Source organism: Sus scrofa, chromosome 6 (genome assembly GCF_054392235.1).
Source record: "Sus scrofa isolate SSC_HxYL_T2T_F1_AM1 chromosome 6, Sscrofa_HxYL_maternal_Yorkshire_Landrace_v2.0, whole genome shotgun sequence".
Lineage (NCBI taxonomy): Eukaryota > Metazoa > Chordata > Mammalia > Artiodactyla > Suidae > Sus > Sus scrofa.
Window position 1 is genome coordinate 145,875,392 of NC_139388.1, and position 21,183 is coordinate 145,896,574.

General features: G+C 36.1%; 1 protein-coding gene across 3 annotated transcripts in view; it reads left to right on the forward strand.

Annotated features, from left to right (window-relative positions):
- NEGR1 (neuronal growth regulator 1) overlaps window positions 1–21,183 on the forward strand; it is an 865,843-nt gene that overhangs the window by 659,128 nt on the left and 185,532 nt on the right. For 2 of the 3 annotated variants that reach the window (XM_084964694.1, XM_021097756.2), the window contains exons 5-6: window positions 1,453–1,573; window positions 18,218–18,369. In XM_084964694.1, coding sequence (XP_084820820.1) covers window positions 1,453–1,573; window positions 18,218–18,369 — 273 coding nt within the window. Of the gene's footprint in view, window positions 1–1,452; window positions 1,574–18,217; window positions 18,971–19,154; window positions 20,778–21,183 lie in introns of those variants that run through there. The other variant, XR_014807971.1, reaches the window with a different exon arrangement.

Sequence of the window (21,183 nt, forward strand, 5' to 3'; positions counted from 1 at the left end):
AAGTGAACCAGCCTTGCTTCAGCCTCAAGACTTTACTGCAAGCTGTTCCCTCCACAGGGAAGACTCTTTCTCCAGATATTCACATAGCAAACTCACTCCTCTGCATCATCTTTGCTTAAATCATAACTTTTGAATGAGTCCTACTCCAATTACCCTTCATAAAAATTACAACCCATTTCTTGCTCTAATTCCTCTTACCTTGCACTAATTTTCTTTTTTGCCATATTGTTTATCACTTTTTAACATTTAGGAAGCTCCCATGAGGTGCAACGGGTTAAGGATCTGGCATCGCCACGTCTGTGGTTCAGGCTGCAACTGAGGTGTGGGTTTGATCCCTGGCCTGAGAACTTCCACTTGCCACAGTGCAGCCAAAAAGCAAAACAAGCCAAAAAAATAAATAAATAAAAATAACTTAACATTTTCTTTAAATTACTTAATTGATTTACTGCTTTTAGTCTGTCTCCGCATCCCCCACCGGTTTAAAATGTAATCTGTCAGGGAAGTTTAACTGCTTGTGCCTTGAGAAAGGCCTGCTATGTATTGATGGCTCAATAACTATTTGATGAATAAAAGCAATGGCTATGCTACAACGAAGATTTTTAAGCATCGCTTTGTGCCAGGCACTGTCCTTTGATCTCTAAATATGCAAAGATGAAATCAGATATTTACCCTGCCTTCAGGTAGCTCACAAGGAAGTCTGGCATACTCATATAATTATAAGATAGAAAGTGTATGGTGTGAAAAAACTTACATAAACCACTCAGAGAAGGGAAAGCTATTTTTCCGCCAGAGCAACAGGGAAGAATATGGAGATGATGACCCTTAAATTGGGCTTTGAATCTGTGGAAATGGGGAAGGATAGCATTCAAGGTAGAAAGAGCCACATTAAAAAAAAAAAACAAAAAACAAAAAACCACTAACATGCTAAAACATAGGGAGTAGGGAAAAAGGCAGAATATGGAAAGAACTCAGTCTTTGGGTCAACAAAGCTGTGTGACCTTAGACAAACTATTTAACCTCTCTGAGTTTCAGTTTTCACATTTGTAAAACTGGGATAATACCATCAAGCTCAGAGTATGTTGTGAGGAAATCAGAGACTTGCCCCCAGCCATCACTCAGTGAGAGCTATTATTGGAGTATAGTTTGACTGGAGTACAGATGAAGTGTTCCCCTCAACAATGCCATTTTTCCAATAGGAAGCAAGGCCAAAACGTATTGCATTTACTCTGTACTCCGTGGGAACATTCATCTATTGTCCAACTTGAAAAATGAAGCTGAAAATGACTAGTCTTGTATTAGAAGCATAAAGTACTGAAAATGTGATGCATTGGCCTATCAGGCACAGGATTGCTTTGAATATAGAAGGAATAAAAATATGTGTGAGCTATATTTCCGTGGGAGATTGCTTTTAACTTACCCACCAGTTTCTTTCTTTCTTTGTTTCTTTTTCAGTCGCTCCTACGATTCAGGAAATTAAATCTGGCACGGTGGTCCCTGGACGCAGCGGATTGATAAGATGCGAAGGTGCAGGTGTGCCGCCTCCGGCCTTTGAATGGTACAAAGGAGAGAGGAAGTAAGGACTTTGTGATTATTACTGTGTTTCAAGCACTTTGAGCTAATGTGTTTGTGTTTCAGATACTTACTTTAAGCAATTTCTTTAACTAGCTTGAATGAATCTCAGCAGCCTCCTCGCAGGCAGGCAAACTGGAGAGGGCCGCGTGGGAGGGATGAGTAGCTAATAGCATCCAGAAGAAATGTCCACTTTGGTTTATATGATCTCAGAAATGCCTGCAAATCACCCATCACTGATACTCTTCATTTCTTCCCCTCCTTTATGAACCAGCACACCATTGCTTTTGCTGGCAACCACGTTTACTTGGGAAATAAACCAGCTCTTAAAGGACTTGGGCAAGGCTTCCGCGAAAGCACTCCAAAAGCAACTGGAGCTGCTGACTTTGCCTGGATTCCCTAATAAGCCTCAACCTTTCACTTGCCTCCCTCCCCCGCAAGACATTTTAACATTTTGTTTTATAGAACATTGTGTTTTAGGTATTCTGTCACTAAGGGGGCTGTAGAGGGATAAAATACATGAAGGACTGAGCAATCGGATTTTAAGGCCTCTCTGTGTGACTGTCCCCTTGAGGAGCTTCAGAACACCTTGGCAAGAGCTATTGAACAAGAGAAGACAGGGCTTTCCTTTTGATTTCAACCAGTGGACTCCTTCAGACCTCTTCAGCTGCTCTTATCAGGCCATTAGAGAAGAGTGGGACCCCCTGTGGGTTAGATGGAAGGTGTAATGCAGAGGGGAGCATATTATCTATAATACATATGTTGTTGCTTTAAAACTAGGGAGGGATGTATTCAAAAAAATGTTAGACTGGACCATATGAAATTGCCTTTTTATTTCAGTCAAAGATGCTAAATATTGGCAATCCCATGCTGTTCAACATATATGTATAGGGTTTATTGTGTCATGGCTCATAACTAATTTAGGCTAAATGTCTGAAGAGAAAACATGAAATCAATGTCTAAGAACCTAGATGTTGCCACAGTAGATGAGAAAGGACGTAACATAACCAGGTACTTTGTTTCTTAAATTATAATCAGAAGAGAATTTATGGAAGATAATCTTCTTCTTCAACATCAGCCTTAACAATGAAAAATATCCCCATAAGTATCTCATTTGCTTTGGTAAATGACAGTAGTTTTACCTAAGATTTTGTACAGGCATTTTATATGCAACCTCTTCTACAATTTGGGCTCTTCAGTTGCAAATGTTCTTTACTAATTAATTCATGCTTTTATTAATTCTAAATCTGCCTCTTTGCAGCTTCACAGAAGTCCCCATATTTTCATATACCTAGAATTAGATACACTGGGCTGTGGTCACCCTCGTCCCATCCTACAAAATTATATGTCTGGCAGTATAACCTTTCTCAGGTCCTGAAAATTCACATTGGGAAGTTTTCCATTTATGATAATCTATATAGAGAAACATCTAGGAGAGTGATTCTCAATCCTTTGGAAGTTATGAAACCCTTTTTACAAATACAATCTTATTTGGAAGCCCAAAAAGTAATATGTGTGACAGTAGGGGAGAATGGAGCCCCAAGCCACCTGCTCAGAACCTTCCCTTCCATTCAGATGTCCTTGAAGCCACTCCCCTCCCAATCCTTGGTTCCCAAGAAAGCACAGTTTGCAAAGCAACTTAAATTATTGTACATACCTTTCAAAATCACTTTTGAAACTGTCACACCTTTCTTAAAAGCTAAAAAATAGAATTATTCCTAGCAGCACAAGTGAGAGTTCCTTTGTTGAAGTCCATTTGGTTTCTAATGTGTTCTTTGCTATCTCCCTCTCTCTCCCTTTCCTAAATTCACCAACCATTGTCAGAAAAAAGTGACAATAATCCAGTCCACTTTCTTGGCCAATAGCAAATATAGCAAAGAGCCAATTGGTGCCCACAGTCATAGCTTCAGTGATTTTTTTTTTTTTTCCTACTGGGGTAATAGACTATAGCTTTCCTTAGATTTCTAAAGGAATTTAGAACCACTGCTAAAAAACGTATATTGATTCTCCTCAATCAGTTCCCCTCCCCCATACACTCACCCACATGGAGAAAATCTAGCAGCTGTGAAAATCAAATACACTTGTCAAAGGCAAACATTTTCATTTCAGAGTGAAGTATACATTTATCTTTTGTTAGGGTTGTATTTGAGGAAATACCCAAATTCTAAAATACCTCTATAAGATGTAAAGTCCTCTCAAAGTTATAGAAATGCAAACTGGAGCATATGCAGGGAGAAAGAGGGAGAAAGATTCTGGTTGCTGCATGATTGTTGTTATACTCACCCAGTGGATGTACAATGCTACCTTCAGGGTTCAAGCCATTTAAATATGTATTTCAAGTGCCTTCTTAGCATAGTGGGCAGCGCATTGTCTCATAAATATTTATTTCATCAAAAAGAAAAGCTATGTAATGAGTACCTGTTCTTTAACATTAATCCATTTTATTTTCTCACCAAACCTGTAAGATAGGTACTATTATCATTCTCACCTTTTGCTGAAGGAAAACCAAAGTACGGTCGTTTTAAGTAATGTGCGTAAGTCTGTAGTTAGTGACAGGAACCCAGGAAGTCTTGCATATATTCGCACAGAGTCAGTGGATTTAACCCCTCTACTCTGGTACCTAGTATTGGTCATAGTACCTCAGAGTCTATCAAAAATAATTTGAAGTGTCAGTGTTAAATGCCAGGGTAAAATCATTGCAGGGAATTTATGCATTAGCAAAGGAATGATTACACATACAAGCACTCACTTATAATTTCCCAAAATATTTAGACAAAGACACGGAAATAATGGAATCAAGATAACCAGACAGAGAAGAAACAGACACAGTATATTTTCAAGTTTTTTTCTTGACGTCAAGGCTATTAACAAGAGCATGAGACTGTCAAAGACTCTGTCAGAGTGGAGCAGAGTTTTTACAGGATTTGGAAAAGCTTTATTTCCTAGAGATCTTTTATACTTGGGACGTACAAAAAATATTCAGAAATAATTTACTTTCTTCACTTCTAGTTAAGAGAGTGTTTATAAAAACTCATATCTCTAAAATCAAAATCTTCAAAACCAGATTTTCATTCAAGTAAAGAGAAACAAAGAAACACAAACAAATTTAAAAAAGAGGAAGTATCTGACTATGTCTAGTCTTATCTCTGCCCATGGTTCTTCCACAGTCTATAAAATCTATTTATCATGCACTGAGCATAATCTGCTTGAAAACTTTAAAATAAAAAAAATCTGCAAAATTAAACATAATGTAAAGAAAAGGAAGAAGCAATATTGAGGATAAATCACTTTCCAAGCCCTTTAAATTCTGTCCCATTTATTCTTCAGACCACTGTGAGGTATGATTTATTATCCTCAATTTACTGAAGACAAAACTGGAACACAAGAGACTTAGCCTGTCCAAGAGCACTCACTTAAAAGATGCTGCCGGGGCACATTTTAGATCTGTCAGCGTCTCAGCCCATGTTCTTTCCCTTGTATATGTTTCCATTATTAGTCATCTATCACTAAATAACTAATTGACCTCAAATTTAGCAGCTTACAACAGTAAGCATTTATTTTCTCAGTGTCTGCATTTCCCTGGTGGTTCAGTGGGTTTAGGATCTGGCATTGTCCCTGCTGTGGTTCAGGTCACTACTGTGGAACGGGTTCAATCCCTGGCCCTGGAATTTCTGCATGCTGCAGCACAGCCAAAACAAACAAAACAAAAACAAAAACTCCAAACCCCACAAATCAAACAGTGCCTGTAGGTCGGGAATCCAGGAGCAGTTTAGCAGGATATGGCTCAGGGCTTTTCATCAGGTTCCTATCAAACGTTATCCAGTGCTGACCCTCTGAAGGCTTGACTAGGGTGGGAGGACCTGCTGCTTCCAAGGTAGTTCATATGCCCTGCATTTTGGTGCCTGTTGTTGTCAGAAGGCCTCTGTTAGTTACTACATGGACCTCTAAATAGGGTTGCCTGATGCCTTCATGACAAGGCAGTGGACTCCCCAGAACTAGTGACTCCAGAAAACATGGTAGAAGTTGTTTATGACCTAGTCTCAGAAGTCATGTTCTGTCATTTCTGCAATACATTATTGGTTATGAAATATACTCTACGACGTATAAAATGGTAACCAATGAGGACCTGTTGTATAGCACAGGGATCTCTATTCAGTATTTTGAAATAACCTATATGGGAAAAGAATCTGAAAAAAAAGATAGTTATTATATGTATATATAGCTGAATCACTTTGCTGTACTCCTGAAACTAATACAATATTGTAAATCAATTATACTGCAATAAAAAAAATTAGACAAAATAACAGGGAACATAAATTTCAAGAGAGAAGGATCAGATGCCATCTTCAAAGACAGCTGTCACACTGTCTCTCTCATGAATGGTGTAGTTATTTTTATATTAGTAATATTAGCTATCCTACCTTTAGTGTAATATATTATTAGATAAGCATCATGAAAATGACTAAAGTTATATACTTGTTATTAAAATATTATCCCTTTGTATAAAATGGTCATTTTTTTTTAAACTCAGATACCTAGCAGGTACAATTCTAATAGGCTAAATTTAATTCCATATATATTTAACTATTAGGAAAATTAGAGTTCAGAGTTCATTTACATAGCCAAAAATTTAAACTTTTTTTCCCCTTAATAATAGAGAAGATTGACAAGAAGAAATACCCTCCTTACATGCAGTGAAAGGACACTTTCAGGACAGGCTAGTTACTATTAAGCAAATAATGACTTGGATGATAGGAGATTAAATTCATCTTGAGAACATTCACTTAGGATTAAGACTAAAAATATGAACTAAATTGTAATGGACTAATATTTAAATACATATTTCAAAAACATAGTTTTGTATCATTTTGAGAAGATCGTATTACCATCTTGTCTTGGATCAGAATTTTATTTATTTACTCAGTTGAATTCCCTCCTTTTTCTTTTTTTTTTAAGATTTCCTCAGCTCCAAGCCTGTATCCTAGAAAGGCATGCCTTCCAGTATTTTATGATGAGTTTAGCCACTCCAAAGTCTTTTACAATAGAGCATTCTTTATTCACTTTGCCTATTTCCAGGCAAATGGCCAATTATAGTAGTGCTTTTTGAAATTCTTTAATCTCAACAGGGTTTCTTTCTTAATTCTCTATCATAATTTAAAATAGGGATACAAATTTACAAATGAGGTAAATACAAGTTACATCCATGAATGGAAAATAAATATGTAGTAAAACATTAACAATTATCAGTACATCAGTTCAAAAACAAATATGTACCTAAAAATTTGAATATTTTGCATTCGATGATGAGAACCTATTATAGTTTGACTTTTTAAGCAAAGAATTTCAAATTTAGTCTAGGCGTTTTTAAGTTATTTTTTTAAAACAAATACCATGTCAGCACACCTCTCTTTAGGATCATGTTAATTGTCCCATCTGCACCACTGCGTCAGAGGAGATGTGATAAGCATTACCTTATTGCCTATTGTAAAAGATTTACTATCTCTGTGCATAAAGTATGCACATATACATTACAAAATGTATACAGGTACCACTGAAAGGACAGGAAAATGCCAACCATGGAGAGGAGGCCGTATTCACTTTACACAGAAGTATGGTGACCTTTTTCAATCAGGTTAGGTTTTCACTTTAGAGAATGATGATATTTTATTGTTGGCTTTACAGAGGTGAGATGAACTTGAGAAATCATAATGAAGTGAAGTGACCTTTCCTCTCCTTTTTCCTAGTCTAGATTATTTACTATTGGATCATCTAGACAGGCCATAAATTTCATCTGAGTTATTCACTTTTAGGAAAGAATGTGAGAGGGAGGGTCTTCTTCCCTTTTATTTTCAAGGGAACCAGAAAAATGAGTTAAAATATTTCTCTGTATCTTCAAGGATTCTTTTTTCTTTGCTGTTTTTCATGTAACTTATATGTGTCAAAGCTATGAATATATCACATTTGTATAAAACACTCTGCTTTTCAAAGCATTTTTATATATGTAGTTTAGCAAAATGTGCACGTTTTTATACTTCGCTTACAATTGAGTCAGTTCCTCAAGCTTTAGGTACTACATGAGAGAGAAAAAGAGAAAGAGGGAGAAATATATAATAGTAACAAGTTAAATGGCATGGACTTACTGCTCTATTCAATATTTAAGTTTCAGAAAGACATACAATGGGAGACACATTCTTTGGTCTTCATTCCCATTTACAACTGATAGTGTATTGCTCCATGCAAAGTAAGATTCTCAGGTTACCTATGTGTCTAGCATGGTTCTAAAACAAAAACCAACTGTTTCATCCAGTGCTCAACCATGTAGAAGGATGTAAAGCAGGGGTCCACAGTATTTTTGAAAGATATATCCATATAAGTAAAATTTAAAACTTAGCAAAAACTACCAATATGTGCATACTCATTTGCAAATTATGTATAGGCACTTGTGAACTAGTATATTACATGCATATAAATGACCTACACCAGATAAAATTTAAAAAATGAAATACAGATGCTACATAAATGGATATTCTCTTATTTTTTCCTCATACTGCAAGAGATCACTTTGTACCACCTTGAGATACTTCCTCTCCATTCTGGAGACTCTTGTAAAGTGTATTAAAGTAAACAAGTTTATGGAATTTTCAAGGACAGTGTTAATAACATGCAACTTCTACCCTGTATGCTGACTTTGCAGTCTTACAATACATATTGTATAACTCGCTGTATGCTAACTCACCCAGTCCTTGCATATTTCTAATTAGATTACGCCTGAGAAAAACTATCTCATAAAACTGAAATGACGTGTTGAAGGAAAGTACAGAATGGGAAGTAAAATCTATTTTCAGGGAAAACTTGGGAAGTGATGGATATATTTATGGCTTTGGTATTGATGGTTTCACAGGTGAGGTATACTTATTCTCAAATTCTCACTTATTCTCACACACCGCACCCACACCCACCACTCTCTCATCCTATCATTTGCAGGGCCATTCATACAAGAATAAGAGGTTTACATATTTTGATTTAAAAGGGTACTGGAAATAACTTCATTACCACCCCATGTCGAAAATAATCTCCCCTGCTGATCTGAGATTTTACTTCTTCTCACTTATCTGTGAGATAATTTGCAAAATTTGAAAAGGAAACAAGCTCCTACATTCAAGGAACTTGGATTTCTAATGTTATCTCATTATTTATTTGCTCAGTAGTTTATGATTTTATTTATTTCATTCTGATGTTATTTCACTCCTTTTTACAACCAAAGTCTTATCAGTACAACTCCACCACTCCTGTGATGATTTTGTCATCTGAGGCCAGATTAATAAAGGGTAAATATGTGAAATTTCAAAATGAGAGCATTTCAACTACATGTCCACATAAGACAAAAGTACATATTATTACTTTGAAAACTTTGGGCCAGAGTTGAAAGTGGAGCAATTCTAGTTTGCATACCTGACTTAGAGTTTATGACTTGTCATAAAATATACCAAAATGAAATAAGTACTAAGTAAGAAGATCCTAAGGGAACCTTGAGTCAAGTCCTTGAAAGTGCACAGCAAGGATCCATTCAACTCAAATCAGATCATTAACATATGCTTGAGAGAAAAGGTAGCTTTGGTGCTGAATGATGAACACTATTTCCAAATATTGCAAGGGGTTAAGAATAATCATAAGCAAGAAAAGAACATGGCCAATTCAAATGAGCATTGTGTGAAGAATTTTTTATGCTTTGGGGTATAAGATGTGAAATCTGGCATAATAGGAGGCAAGTTTAGAAAGGCCCCTTAGAGAAAAACTTGAGGGATCTTAAATGTCTTGATAAGACATTTGGACTTGATTCCAGAAGCATCACAAAGTCCCTGGAGTGCTTTTAAAGAGTAGTAAAATGATCAGTTCCCCATCTTCACAAAATGTTTCTGGGAGCAGTTAGGAGGACTGGAAGGGGAAAATATCAAATATGGCTTACACTGTGGTATTGCTTGTGCAATTAAAAAGCCAGAGAGAGAAAAGATAGCATTTATATATTTCAGAGTCTGACTCAATACAGGGAAAGGACAGTTTGAAGGCAATTCCAAGTTTTTTATCTCAATGAGAAGGCTGAATGCTGAAGTCAGTAGCTGAGGCTGGGAACACAGGAAAAGAGATTTGGATGAGATCGTGCTGGGTTTGGTTTGGGACATAATGAAATCAAGGATTGGGGTTGTGCTCTTAAAAGTTATAGTGATATCTCCGAAATAAATATTTGATCTTATCACTTTGTACTTGAATCCTTCAGTGGTTCCTGATTGTCTCAGGAATAAAGACCTGACTGCACAGCACTTTTTTGGAGGCCTTCATGTTCTAGTCCCTGTTTACCACTCTGGCTATGAATCTTATCATTCTACCAACACAATAGGGGCTGTAGACATCTTGAAATATTTAATTCCCAAACTGTGACATGATGTCTATCTTTCAAGCCTCTTCATATATTGCTCCACTTTGCTTTTGAGCCCCTTCCACACATCCCCCTATGCTGGCTACCTTTGACAGGCTAGAGTTGCCTTCCACTAGTCCTTTAGCTTCAATTCAGGTGTCACCTTCCCTCAGAAAAATACCTTGAGCCTTTTTTATTGGAAAAGAAGGGTCTCTACATGTACTCCCATATGCTTGTGTCTATCAAAGCACTTTTTAAACTATACACAAATTTCCACTGGTCTATCTCTCCTCCTAATCTATAATCTACCAAGAAGGGAGAATTCTGCCATGTTAACCATTGTTTCCCAACATCAAACATTAGAACACACTCTGTCTCAAGAATGAGTTTTGGCCTTCTAATAATGATAAAGGAAAGCCATTCTTATTTTGATGTACTTTCAGATTGTTTAGAAAATATTAGTAGAAATGCATCTTGTAACCTTGGATTGCAAGACACGTGTAAACCCAATAGAAGAAACCCAGCTGTTTTCTCTTGCTCAGTTCTGATTTCCCAGGATTTCTTCTTTGTGAATGTGGTCTCTGCAAAGTGGTTGTGTTGGTATATTGTGGGATGAAATCTGACATTAAAATCATGGGTGCATGGATATTAGAAAAGCAGTTCAAGCAGAGGGGAGAAGTCTAGTCATAGGCCAGGTTGTCAGGGATACAAGACACACTACAGTCAGGGGAGGACTGACACCTGCACTGTAGCCGTTGTTTATTTGTTGTAGGGTTAAAAGGCAATATCCTGCCTGTGCAAATCAAACTGTCACACATAAGGCAGCCCAAAGGTCTCTAATCTAAAATTACTAATTTCATTAAAATTAATAAAGTAAACAAGATATACATTTTAAATAGCCTAATAAAGTCTAAAATCATTAAAAATGTCCTAATGTATTATAATAACATTAATTTATTCAACTATGCAACTAAAGATAGATAACTCTTGGGGCTAAAACAGTGATGAATGCTATTCTTCAGTCTGTTCCTGGGAATAAATGATATATTGTTTTCAGGCCTTAAGTACTAAGCAATACAGTAAACCAATAGGTTGCTATAGCAGCATGTTCACATAAATTTTCATTTCTCTCTGGTTGCTAGCAGTTCTTACTCCTCCCTCTTTTTACTTTTTTTATTTTTTTTATCTACCCTGCACATCTGTGAAAAGCCTAGATGAGGTTGATAATGTGCGTGTAATTGATACTGAGTTTGGCACATCTTGCAATCATGATGCCACGATCTTTTCAGTCACTCTCCCAGATATTTTCTTTAAAAATAATTTCCTGTACACTCAATATTTAATATTGTGCTGCCATCTGAGAGGAAATGTATCTGTTCTAAGAAACAGACCCTATCATTGAACAATAATAACACCTATCATATATCTAGTGCCTATTGCAATTTAATGTGTATATATATGCATAGATATTACATGTTACATATTTTAAAAATTCTTACATCAACACTTTGAGATTGGCTTCATTTTTCCCATTTCACAGACTTTAATACTAAGCATCCCAAAAATGTAAAAACATAGTCCATTCAGTCAAGCATGCCATAATTACTTACTGAGTAACTATTAATTGTCTAGCACTCTACTACATGCCTAGAATACAGTGAGTAACAAAACCAGCCAGGATCCTTGCCCAAGTGGAGTTACACTCTAATGAGGAATGTGGGACATGGAACGCAATCTAAAATCACACAAATACATGAAAACTTAAAATTGAAATTGTGTTACAAAGAGATGTAGTTGCTGTTAGGATGATGATTTCACCAAGTCAGAGAGAACACACCTCCTCCATAGCATCACTAGAATTTGGACTTTAGAGACAATTCTGGACTTAATTTAAAATACTGAATTCTTGCCATTCTTCCAGGTTCTGTTTTTTCTGTCACTCTTGATATGTCATACATATACACCATGAGGAGAGATGTACTACCACCCAAATCTTTAGTGAATATAGGGGAAGGAAAACAAACCATGCTGAACCTGTGTGTGTCAAGGGAAATAGTTTGAGGAGGGAGATGAAAGCCTATTTTGTGCCTCTCGTCTTGGGACTCTGAGTAGCCTGAAAGGCTGACTCCATTGGAGGCTAAAGACAGCTGCTATTGTAAGAGGCTGCACTGATGGACATAACTAAGCTCATAATAGATAAGAGAACTCTAGTCTAGAGGAACCCTCCACACAGCCAGCTTAATTGGACCCTACATTTTTGTTTGACTTTCTCCCTTAGATTCACCTCATGGTAAATGCTCTGAATGAATGCCACAGAACACTTGGCTATTTAGCTCCGTTGGTTTTATTCCTGGATTTAACTTGATTTCCTTGAACCACTCATGATTTCTGACTTGTCTCTCCAAACTCAAATATAGTATCTTGGTTTCTACTTGGTGATTTGAATATATCAAGCTCTACTTTAAGAGGGTACCAATAGTCAGAAAACCGGGATTTGAATTTTGCTTCTACGACTTATCAGATGGTGGAAAATAAAATTTTCTTCTCATCTGTAGAATGGACTAATAATGTTCACCTCCTAGGATGGCTGTGAAGATCAGTTGATATACATTTGAAAATGCATAAATGTTTTCTGAATGTTAGTTTCTCACACTCTTAACACTAAACTTTTTGGTACAGTGTTGAAATTTTTTAATGTTAGATTAGATCAGTCATAAATGTGTTGAGAACAGCTAACATTTTCCACATACCATACATAAAGGATTCTTGCTCACATTGAAAAGACTAGAAAGGCAGTCATGGAGTCAGAGACATATATATATGTGTGTATATATATATATATATATATGTATGTAAGAGCTGGAGATTTATCACTGAGAGAGCCATCTATAAGATGTGCTGTGCAAGGGCCTATATGCCATCTCAGTGTCATCTTCAGATTTTAAGGTGTAGTTAAGGTCCTTTAGATAGCAATTGTGTCATAGTTGTCTTTTTTCCTTCAGTTCCTAAATCAGTAGGAGCATAGGAGGCATTCAGTCATCATTTGATGACCAATAAAACTTCATTTCTGTTAAGACCATATCAGAGCTCTCCCATCACCCATGACCTTTCCTAATGTTCTTTTTTTGAGTTATATCTTTAGATCATACTATGCCTTGGGACTCCACAAGCATGCAACCCATTGTTGGAAGTAAAATTCCTTTTCTGTGGAACTTTAACCCTTATGATTCTAGAGCTACCTACTTCCCCTCCCATCTCCCATCTTTCCTATGCTACCACCCAAAGATCAGTTAATCAGACAGTATTCATCTTAGCTAGTTACATAGTGTGATATATTATTATCATAGTCTTTTGTAATTCTAGTCTGATAAAACATCTATCATTTGAGCATAACTCTCCCACTCCTATTTCAAGTTATTTTAATATTTTAAGTGTTGTCGTTTGACACTCTCATATATGTTTCCTATACTAGCAACAAAGTCTTTCTGTGACTATTTGCACCTGAAAATTTGTTTCTCTAGAAATATTTATCATTACTTCTGACCTAGAAAGCAGATAATAAACAATAGCCCCCAAAGTGTAGTGAGGCTGGACTTGTATGTAAATGAATGAGGTCAGGTATAACTGCTTTATTTATTTTTGCACACTTAATAATCAGTGCCAATGGCTATGTGGTCAGTTTTGCTGTTGTGATATTGCTCTGGGCTCTTCTGGCCATCCTAGATAGCTCCTGCTTAAGAGAGGTTATTATTGGAAAGTTTGTAAATATTTCATGAGTGAGAAATAGAAGTTCTGTAGTTATTAGCATGTTTTCCACGTTCTGCTTCTTTTTTAATATTGAATTTTATTGAAATGTAGTTGATTTACAGTTGAAAATATAAAAAACTTCAGAACTAGTTGGTTGGTTAGGTCGTGCCTCTTCCTAGTTGGCAGCATCTGCTCGCAAAGCAAATAGCCTGCAGTTCACAGATGTATGAGGCATTAACAAAAGACAGAAGGAGAAAGAGGGAGGGTAGTGGCCCTTGTTATGTGTCTTAGTCCACCTGAGCTTTTATAACAAAATATCATAGCCTGGATAGCTTATAAACAAAAGAAATGTATGTCAGAGTTCTGGAGACTGGAAGTCCACAGTCAGGGTGCCAGCATCCTTCGGTGAGAGTCCTCTTCTGGGTCGCAGACTTACTGTATCCTCACATGGAACATCTCTTTGGAGCCTCTTTTATGAGGTACTTATCTCAACCATGAAGGTTCTACCTTCATGATTTTTTAAGCACCTCCCAAAGACCCACCTATTAATACATCATCTTTGGGACTTAGGATTTCGACATATGAGTTTGGGGAGGACACCATCCGCATTATGGAACAAATTCCTATAGGTGAACCAACCCCTCTTGGTGTCCTCCTATTAGAGGACAGTGGTGTCCACGGTAATAGAAGAGTCATATACCTGGGGTGCACTGAATGGTAAAAATGCAAAAAATAAAGATGACCAGGTATTTCTAAGCAAGCCCCATATGCTGTCCATCTCTTGCTGAGGAAAGTAATGCCATATTTAATTCCTAGCTCAACAGAGTTTGTTTCTCTTGTTTTGCGGGGAGAGACTATGAGAAAATATCTCTCATTCTATCATCTAAGTCAGTACAAGAATGACTCACTTAGAACTTGAAAGAGTTAAGAATTTTTGAAAAGAGAGAAAGAACTCTTGAAAAGGCAATATTCTGGATTTTGTTTTCCGGTTTTATTGCAAGGTGTATTGTGAACTATTGCTTGAGTTGTTCACTTTCAGATTTCACATGACTGATGCAGGGAAGTCTGGTTCCCAACAAGTCTGAGATGAAGATGAAAGCTCCAGTGGGACCAGGGTCATCCTGAGAATAAGCTCATGTGTGCATTCTTGAAGCCTATCAAGGATTTTCTTTAAACAGAATAACAATTCAGTTTATTGAACATGTTAGATTTAAAGAAAAATGATTCTTTTTCCAGAAAATATAATTATAATTAAATATATTAGAAGAAATCTGTTTCATAAAAAGGTATTATAAGTTAAAGAGCTCTTTTATTATCTGTTTTTGGTCAAGGAGTGAGATGACATTAGGGTTGTACATGACCGGACTTCTCAGTGTGGTTCAAATTCTTTGAATCTAGTAACTAAATGTAGATATATCATCTTAAAAGGGTTTCCCACTGTGAACAAACTACTCTCTGTTGTAAACATCTGTTTATATCTGATTTTTCTTGAAAGATCTTCAAAGGTTATATTTGTTGTCCAGCCTAACCCCTAATTACCTGGTATAGAACTCATCATTATTAATTAATGACTATTTTCAGAATTGATTTAAATAACTGAGAAAGCCTCCATGCACCACTCCTTCCAGGATCCCTGTAGGAAAATCACAGAAGTCAACCTTCCAGAGATATCCAGTATCTCAGAAGTCACTCTCTCAAGGTCAGCTTTGGAAAGGCTGTCCCAGTCATCTGCCAGGCCAAGATAGGTTCTTAAATGGTGCTTGAAGAGTCAACACTTCTAAAACTCCCAAATAGAAGAAAGTAAGCTTTGGGCTTTTCCAGTTGTCTTAAAAGAGGTAGCTTCCTCTAGAGGGAAGAAAATCCCCTCAGGGAAGATGCTTTTCTTTTTCATTGGCTATAATCACCTGCCAAGCTAATGGGAGCAGCAGGAGTCGCTGCTGCAAAAGTGCCACTAATGTGCCATTCTGGTAAGAATGCACATAGCACAGCTGGCCAGGGGCCAAAAGTGGACCTGCACATACGAGTGTGGATACACTGTGTCAGTTAGCAACATCTGGGACTCTGCCTTCAGATATATTAAAGGGCAGAGTATTGGAACCCAACTCAGAACAACAGCCATATGGAACATAAGCAAACGGTGCCATGAAGTAACTAAATATATGCCCTTGGGGTTTTCTTCCCAGAGTCTAGCCAAATGAAGATGCTGACTAATCTCTTCCCAATTCTTTAGCAGCAAAATGAATCTTGGTTTTGATAGATGCGGCACAAAAGGGATTTAGTTGTGTAGGGGGTTACTGAGTTCTCTGGAGAATGAAGCCATACCATAGACATAAGCAAATTGATTTAAGCCATAATGCTGCCACTTGCAGGACAATGAAACTGTGAGTTTTCCTTTGTAACTTACAGTAATTTGTTAAAAATAAATTTATTGATGTGACGCAGAAAAATTATGCAATAATCATATGGGATTTTAGCATAAATATTGATAGATTTGCAGTATGCGACAGAGGAGTAAAAACTGCCATAACCTTGATTTTTTTATGCCCTGTTTTCTTGTGTCAGAGTTGGAGGTTATTAGGTTTATTGCTCAGGTTAGAATTTTTCAATATTTATTCAACTCAAAGTTTTATTAATCTGATTAAACTTCGAGTTTTGGATAAGCCAAATGTAGCTATTACATGAAATATAAGTAATTCCTAGAGTAATCAAGCATGGTTGCTTATTTTAATCTGCATTTAACTACAGTATATTTTATCTAAATTCAGATAAATGCTAGTCATTGCATTCATATGCAAGTCACATAACATAATGCAAAGGAGTTCAACCTAAACTCTCAGGGGAATGCCATTTATTAGCATCTTCGTGATTAAAGAAATACTTAGTACCAGACTTGATCACATTAAAGAGGAAAAACTAGGATGCCATTTGAGCTGTGAGCTTCCATAGTTCATATTGTGATCAGCAAATCTTTTTCACAATAGACTTTGGGGTTAGTTAGGGATAAGTTATTATTTGGTTGTCATCTCATTATAGCAAAATTCATATTTAGAAAGAGAATTTCTTGAAGGAGCCACGGAAGGGGGCTTAACAATCCCTGTGTTGTAGGGATGTCACCTGAACTCTATTGACCAATGAACTAGGTTATTTTGTACCTAGGATACCACTATTAAGTGCCATGCATAACCTGAATAGAGTGTATGTTCATATGGCCCTGACTTATGAGAAACTGAAAACAATTCAGTACATTTGGGTAAACTTAATGTGTATGGAAACTGCTAGAGAGATCAATGCAATAATGTGGTTTGGGTTTTATAAATCCTATAACAATTTGGAAAGGAACATGGAGAGCGTAATAAATGGGGTGGGGGGGTGGAAAGGGGGGAGAGAAAGTCATTTAAGGAGCGGTAGCCTAACAGAGATAGGCCATAGGTCAGACCTAGTGAGGAAGGAAGAATTTGGCTGTCAAGTAAAAGGGAGTGGGGACCACTGGGTGAGAATTCAGGAAAAGAGTGAAGCAGAAGTAAGTGGGCAAGTGTTGCAAACAGTAAAGCCTATCTGAGAGTCAGAGCCTCTGCTGCTACATCTGGAGGGAGAATGTTGGGTCGTCAGAATGGAATCAGGTAAAACGGAATCCTACGTTGAGGCCCAGAAGGTGAAAGGACTTTCCTGAGCACATTTCTAAAATGTGGCAAAGATAAGATTTGACTCTAAATACTATCCTCAGTATTATACTGTAGCCTTTTTCTAGGTTTAAAAGTAAGTCATCTGTCTGGGTTGTATGTACGTAGTAACAGTAAAGTGGTGTTGACCCTGGACTCAGAACCATACCAGCCCAGTTGAAGGCTTAACTTTTATGGAGTATTCGAATTATATCATCTAAAATGGCCTAGACACATTCTAGTCAACTTTTTTGAAACCATCAGTTTGTATTTTTAAGGGAATCGTTCTATTTAATTCTACTTTTTTTTTTCTTTTGTCTTTAGCAGTTGAGGTGCCATTGCTGTACTGTGTTTAATTTTCTTTCTTTTTTTTTTGTAATTTATTTTTTTTCCCACTGTACAGCAAGGGGATCAAGTTATCCTTACATGTATACATTTTTCCCCCACCCTTTGTTCTGTTGCAATATGAATATCTAGACATAGTTCTCCTTGTAAATCTATTCTAAGTTGTGTCTGATAAGCCCAATACTGATTTGTATTTTAATTTTCTAAAATACAAATCAGTGTATAAATAGGACATGTAGTTATCTAAGCTCAGTTTGTTATATCGCACAAGTAATCCCATAGGAACAGTCTACAGCTGTCATATAGCCTCTCTTCCCTAATATCTACTACTATAAGGAAAATATAATTGCTCCATTTTCAAGTTATATGCTAACACCAGCATGGTCACAGCTGTTGATGGGTTGCCATGACAACTCCATCAAAGATTAAAAAAGAAAACAGTATTCACAACGCATATTTACCTAGAGTTTATTTTGTCTTTTAGGCTCTTCAATGGCCAACAAGGAATAATTATTCAAAATTTTAGCACAAGATCCATTCTCACTGTTACCAATGTGACGCAGGAGCACTTCGGCAACTATACTTGTGTGGCTGCCAACAAGCTAGGCACAACCAATGCGAGCCTGCCTCTCAACCGTAAGTAATACTGTGTTGCCAGAATGCTCCCAGGGGCCTTTTGGCTCTTATCCATCAGAAGATATAAAACCTAAGAACAAAGAATGTTCTTTTTAGAGCTCAGCCTGATGTGACATGTTCCTTACTCAGAAGAAACTTGACTCCCAAATAATCTGAGTGTTGGAGAATTTTATAACTCCTATAGAATGCTAAATGTGTTCAGAAAAATATTTTAGAGCTGAGAAAAGGTGGAAAAAATAACATAAATAATATGATCCACTAAAAATGTCTTCTGACTAAAGACAGTTGGTTTGGTGGGATTTTGCTTTTGCTTCGTCTTTTTAAAAAATGGGTTGTATTATCTTTAAGCATAGATTTATTTGGATTGAATTCACTCATGGTTGGTTTTCTTGAAATAGTGAGAATTTCACATGCCATAAACAAAATGAAATACTAAGTAAATGATCATGGACAAAATATTTTATCAATACAGATAGCATTTTCACTCAAAACTGTATTTTTAAATACGACTTAAGGTTTTACTAAAATAGATACAGTATTTCTAATGTATCTTAGTTCCTAAGGACTAGAAATAATAAAAGAAGAGCAAACACAAAGATTAGTGGAAGGGGGAGAAATCTATGCTAATGTTTTTCTCTTGCAATTAGTTTTGGTGCTTTTTAGAAGCTGAGTATCAGCCAATAAATTGTTATAACCACAAAATATTCCTGATTTTGACATGGGGTGTTTCTCAAAATGTTCAAAGAAGGCTACAGAGAATACATTATCTTTCCACTTCCACAAAGTTATCTGAATCATCCTTATCTTTTATATTCTATATTTTTGTGATAATCTGACATATGTATATTTCTATTAACATCATGTGATGGTAAACACCTCTGAAAGATGTGAATATTGTGAATTCATGACAGACATGGTCACTTATATTTCATAGAAATGGGGAATGGGATATATGTATAATATTTCTACTACTTAAAAACATAATAAGAGAAAAAGTTTTATGATTTATGAACTTTGAATTACCATGATTTAAGAACCTCTGTTCTTAAATAAAATGTATCAGTTTATTGTTAATAGAAAATAATAATTCGAAAAAGATTTGTCCTATATACAATTTTGAAACATCACATCATTTATTGGTATCCTCCACTCTGAAAGAAAAGCATTGCTTGCTATGCAGTAGCCAAAGTATAATATACTTGCCTAAGTTTCTTCCATGAGGATGATTTATTTAGTGTAATTATGAATAATATAAATCACTGAAAATATTATAGAGCAGTATGAATTCTGATTTAATATAAATATTGATACTTCTTTTGGTATGTTATTAATATTTTAAATGGTTTAAATATTCAAGAACCTGAAAGAGTAAATGAATTAGACAAAGTAAAGAAAAATTTAAGGCTTAATGACATATTAACTTTTTGCTATTTAAATTTATAAATCATGGTCTGATTTTCAAAACTTAAGCACTAATGAATGTGACAAATTAGGAACAAATGTCACTTATTTAAGTTTGTTTTACTATGGCAACCTTAGCACAATCATCTGGATATAATGTACTGCTGAGAATGCTTCTAAATGTGGTATCTTCAGAATGGACTCTAATGATCTTCCTTTGCTACTGGCTCCCTCTATGTAGAAGTGCTAAGAAATAATGGTGCAATTTGATTAATTCGTTAAGAAAAATGTAATATGCAAGTCTCATCTGTAATTTTGAATACAGCCCTGGAATTCTGAAGAAATGTCTAAATATTCCAAACTCTTATATGACCTCACCTGAAGTTCTTATTGCACTAAGCATTTCTATTCTGTACAACAATTATTTTTGTATAGTTTTTATCTCTCCACCAAGTTATTTTGGTTGAGAAGACAGGATCACTATCTGAATAATTATTTTATCTCTCATATCACTAAACACAGTGTCTACTATTTAATAGACAATCAGTAAATCTTTAGTGATTAAATGAACTAGTTAAACATTAAATAAGTGATTGGATAAGGAATAAATGAATGAATGGACTGGATTTAAGCTGTAGAATGTGTATTTACACTCTCTAGAATACACACAGGAACATCACAGGGGTGACAACACTTACTGTGACCAGATCCTATTCTGATCTCTTTATGTGAATTTGTTCTTTTAACTCTCATACAATCCAAAAAGGTAAATTCTATAATTCTGTTCTTACAGATAAGGAAACTAAGATGAAGAGAGATCAAAAGCTTGGCCAAAGTCAAATGGTTAATAAGTGACAAAGCAAAACCTGCCTCCCAGCAGTCTGGTTTCAGAGGCCCAGCTTTTGACCTCTGTGTTTCATTCTCTCTCACTAGGAACATAAAGCCACCAATGGAAATAAATTATATCATTTGCAAACTATTTTTGAAAAATAAACCTCTGCATGTAATATGTTTGCCGTTCTTAAGGTTTTTATGAACTTTAATTTAGAGTGCTATTTTTTTTTTGTCTTTTTATCTTTTTAGGGCCACATCCATGGCATATATGGCAGTTCCCAGGCTAGGGGTCAAATCAGAGCTGCAGCTACCAGCCCACACCACAGCCACAGCAATGCGGGATCCTTAACCCGCTGCACAGAGCCAGGAACCGAACCTGCATCCTCATGTATACTAGTTAGGTTTGTTACTGCTGAGCCACAACAGGAACTCCTAGGGTGCTATTCTTAAATATATAAAAACTCTTTTTTTTTTTTTAAGAAATGCTTAGAGATAAGCAACATATACCAGATATAAAATTTAAGTAAATGAAATATGAATGGGGTTAACATTTGACTGAAAAAATTAGGCAAAAATGAG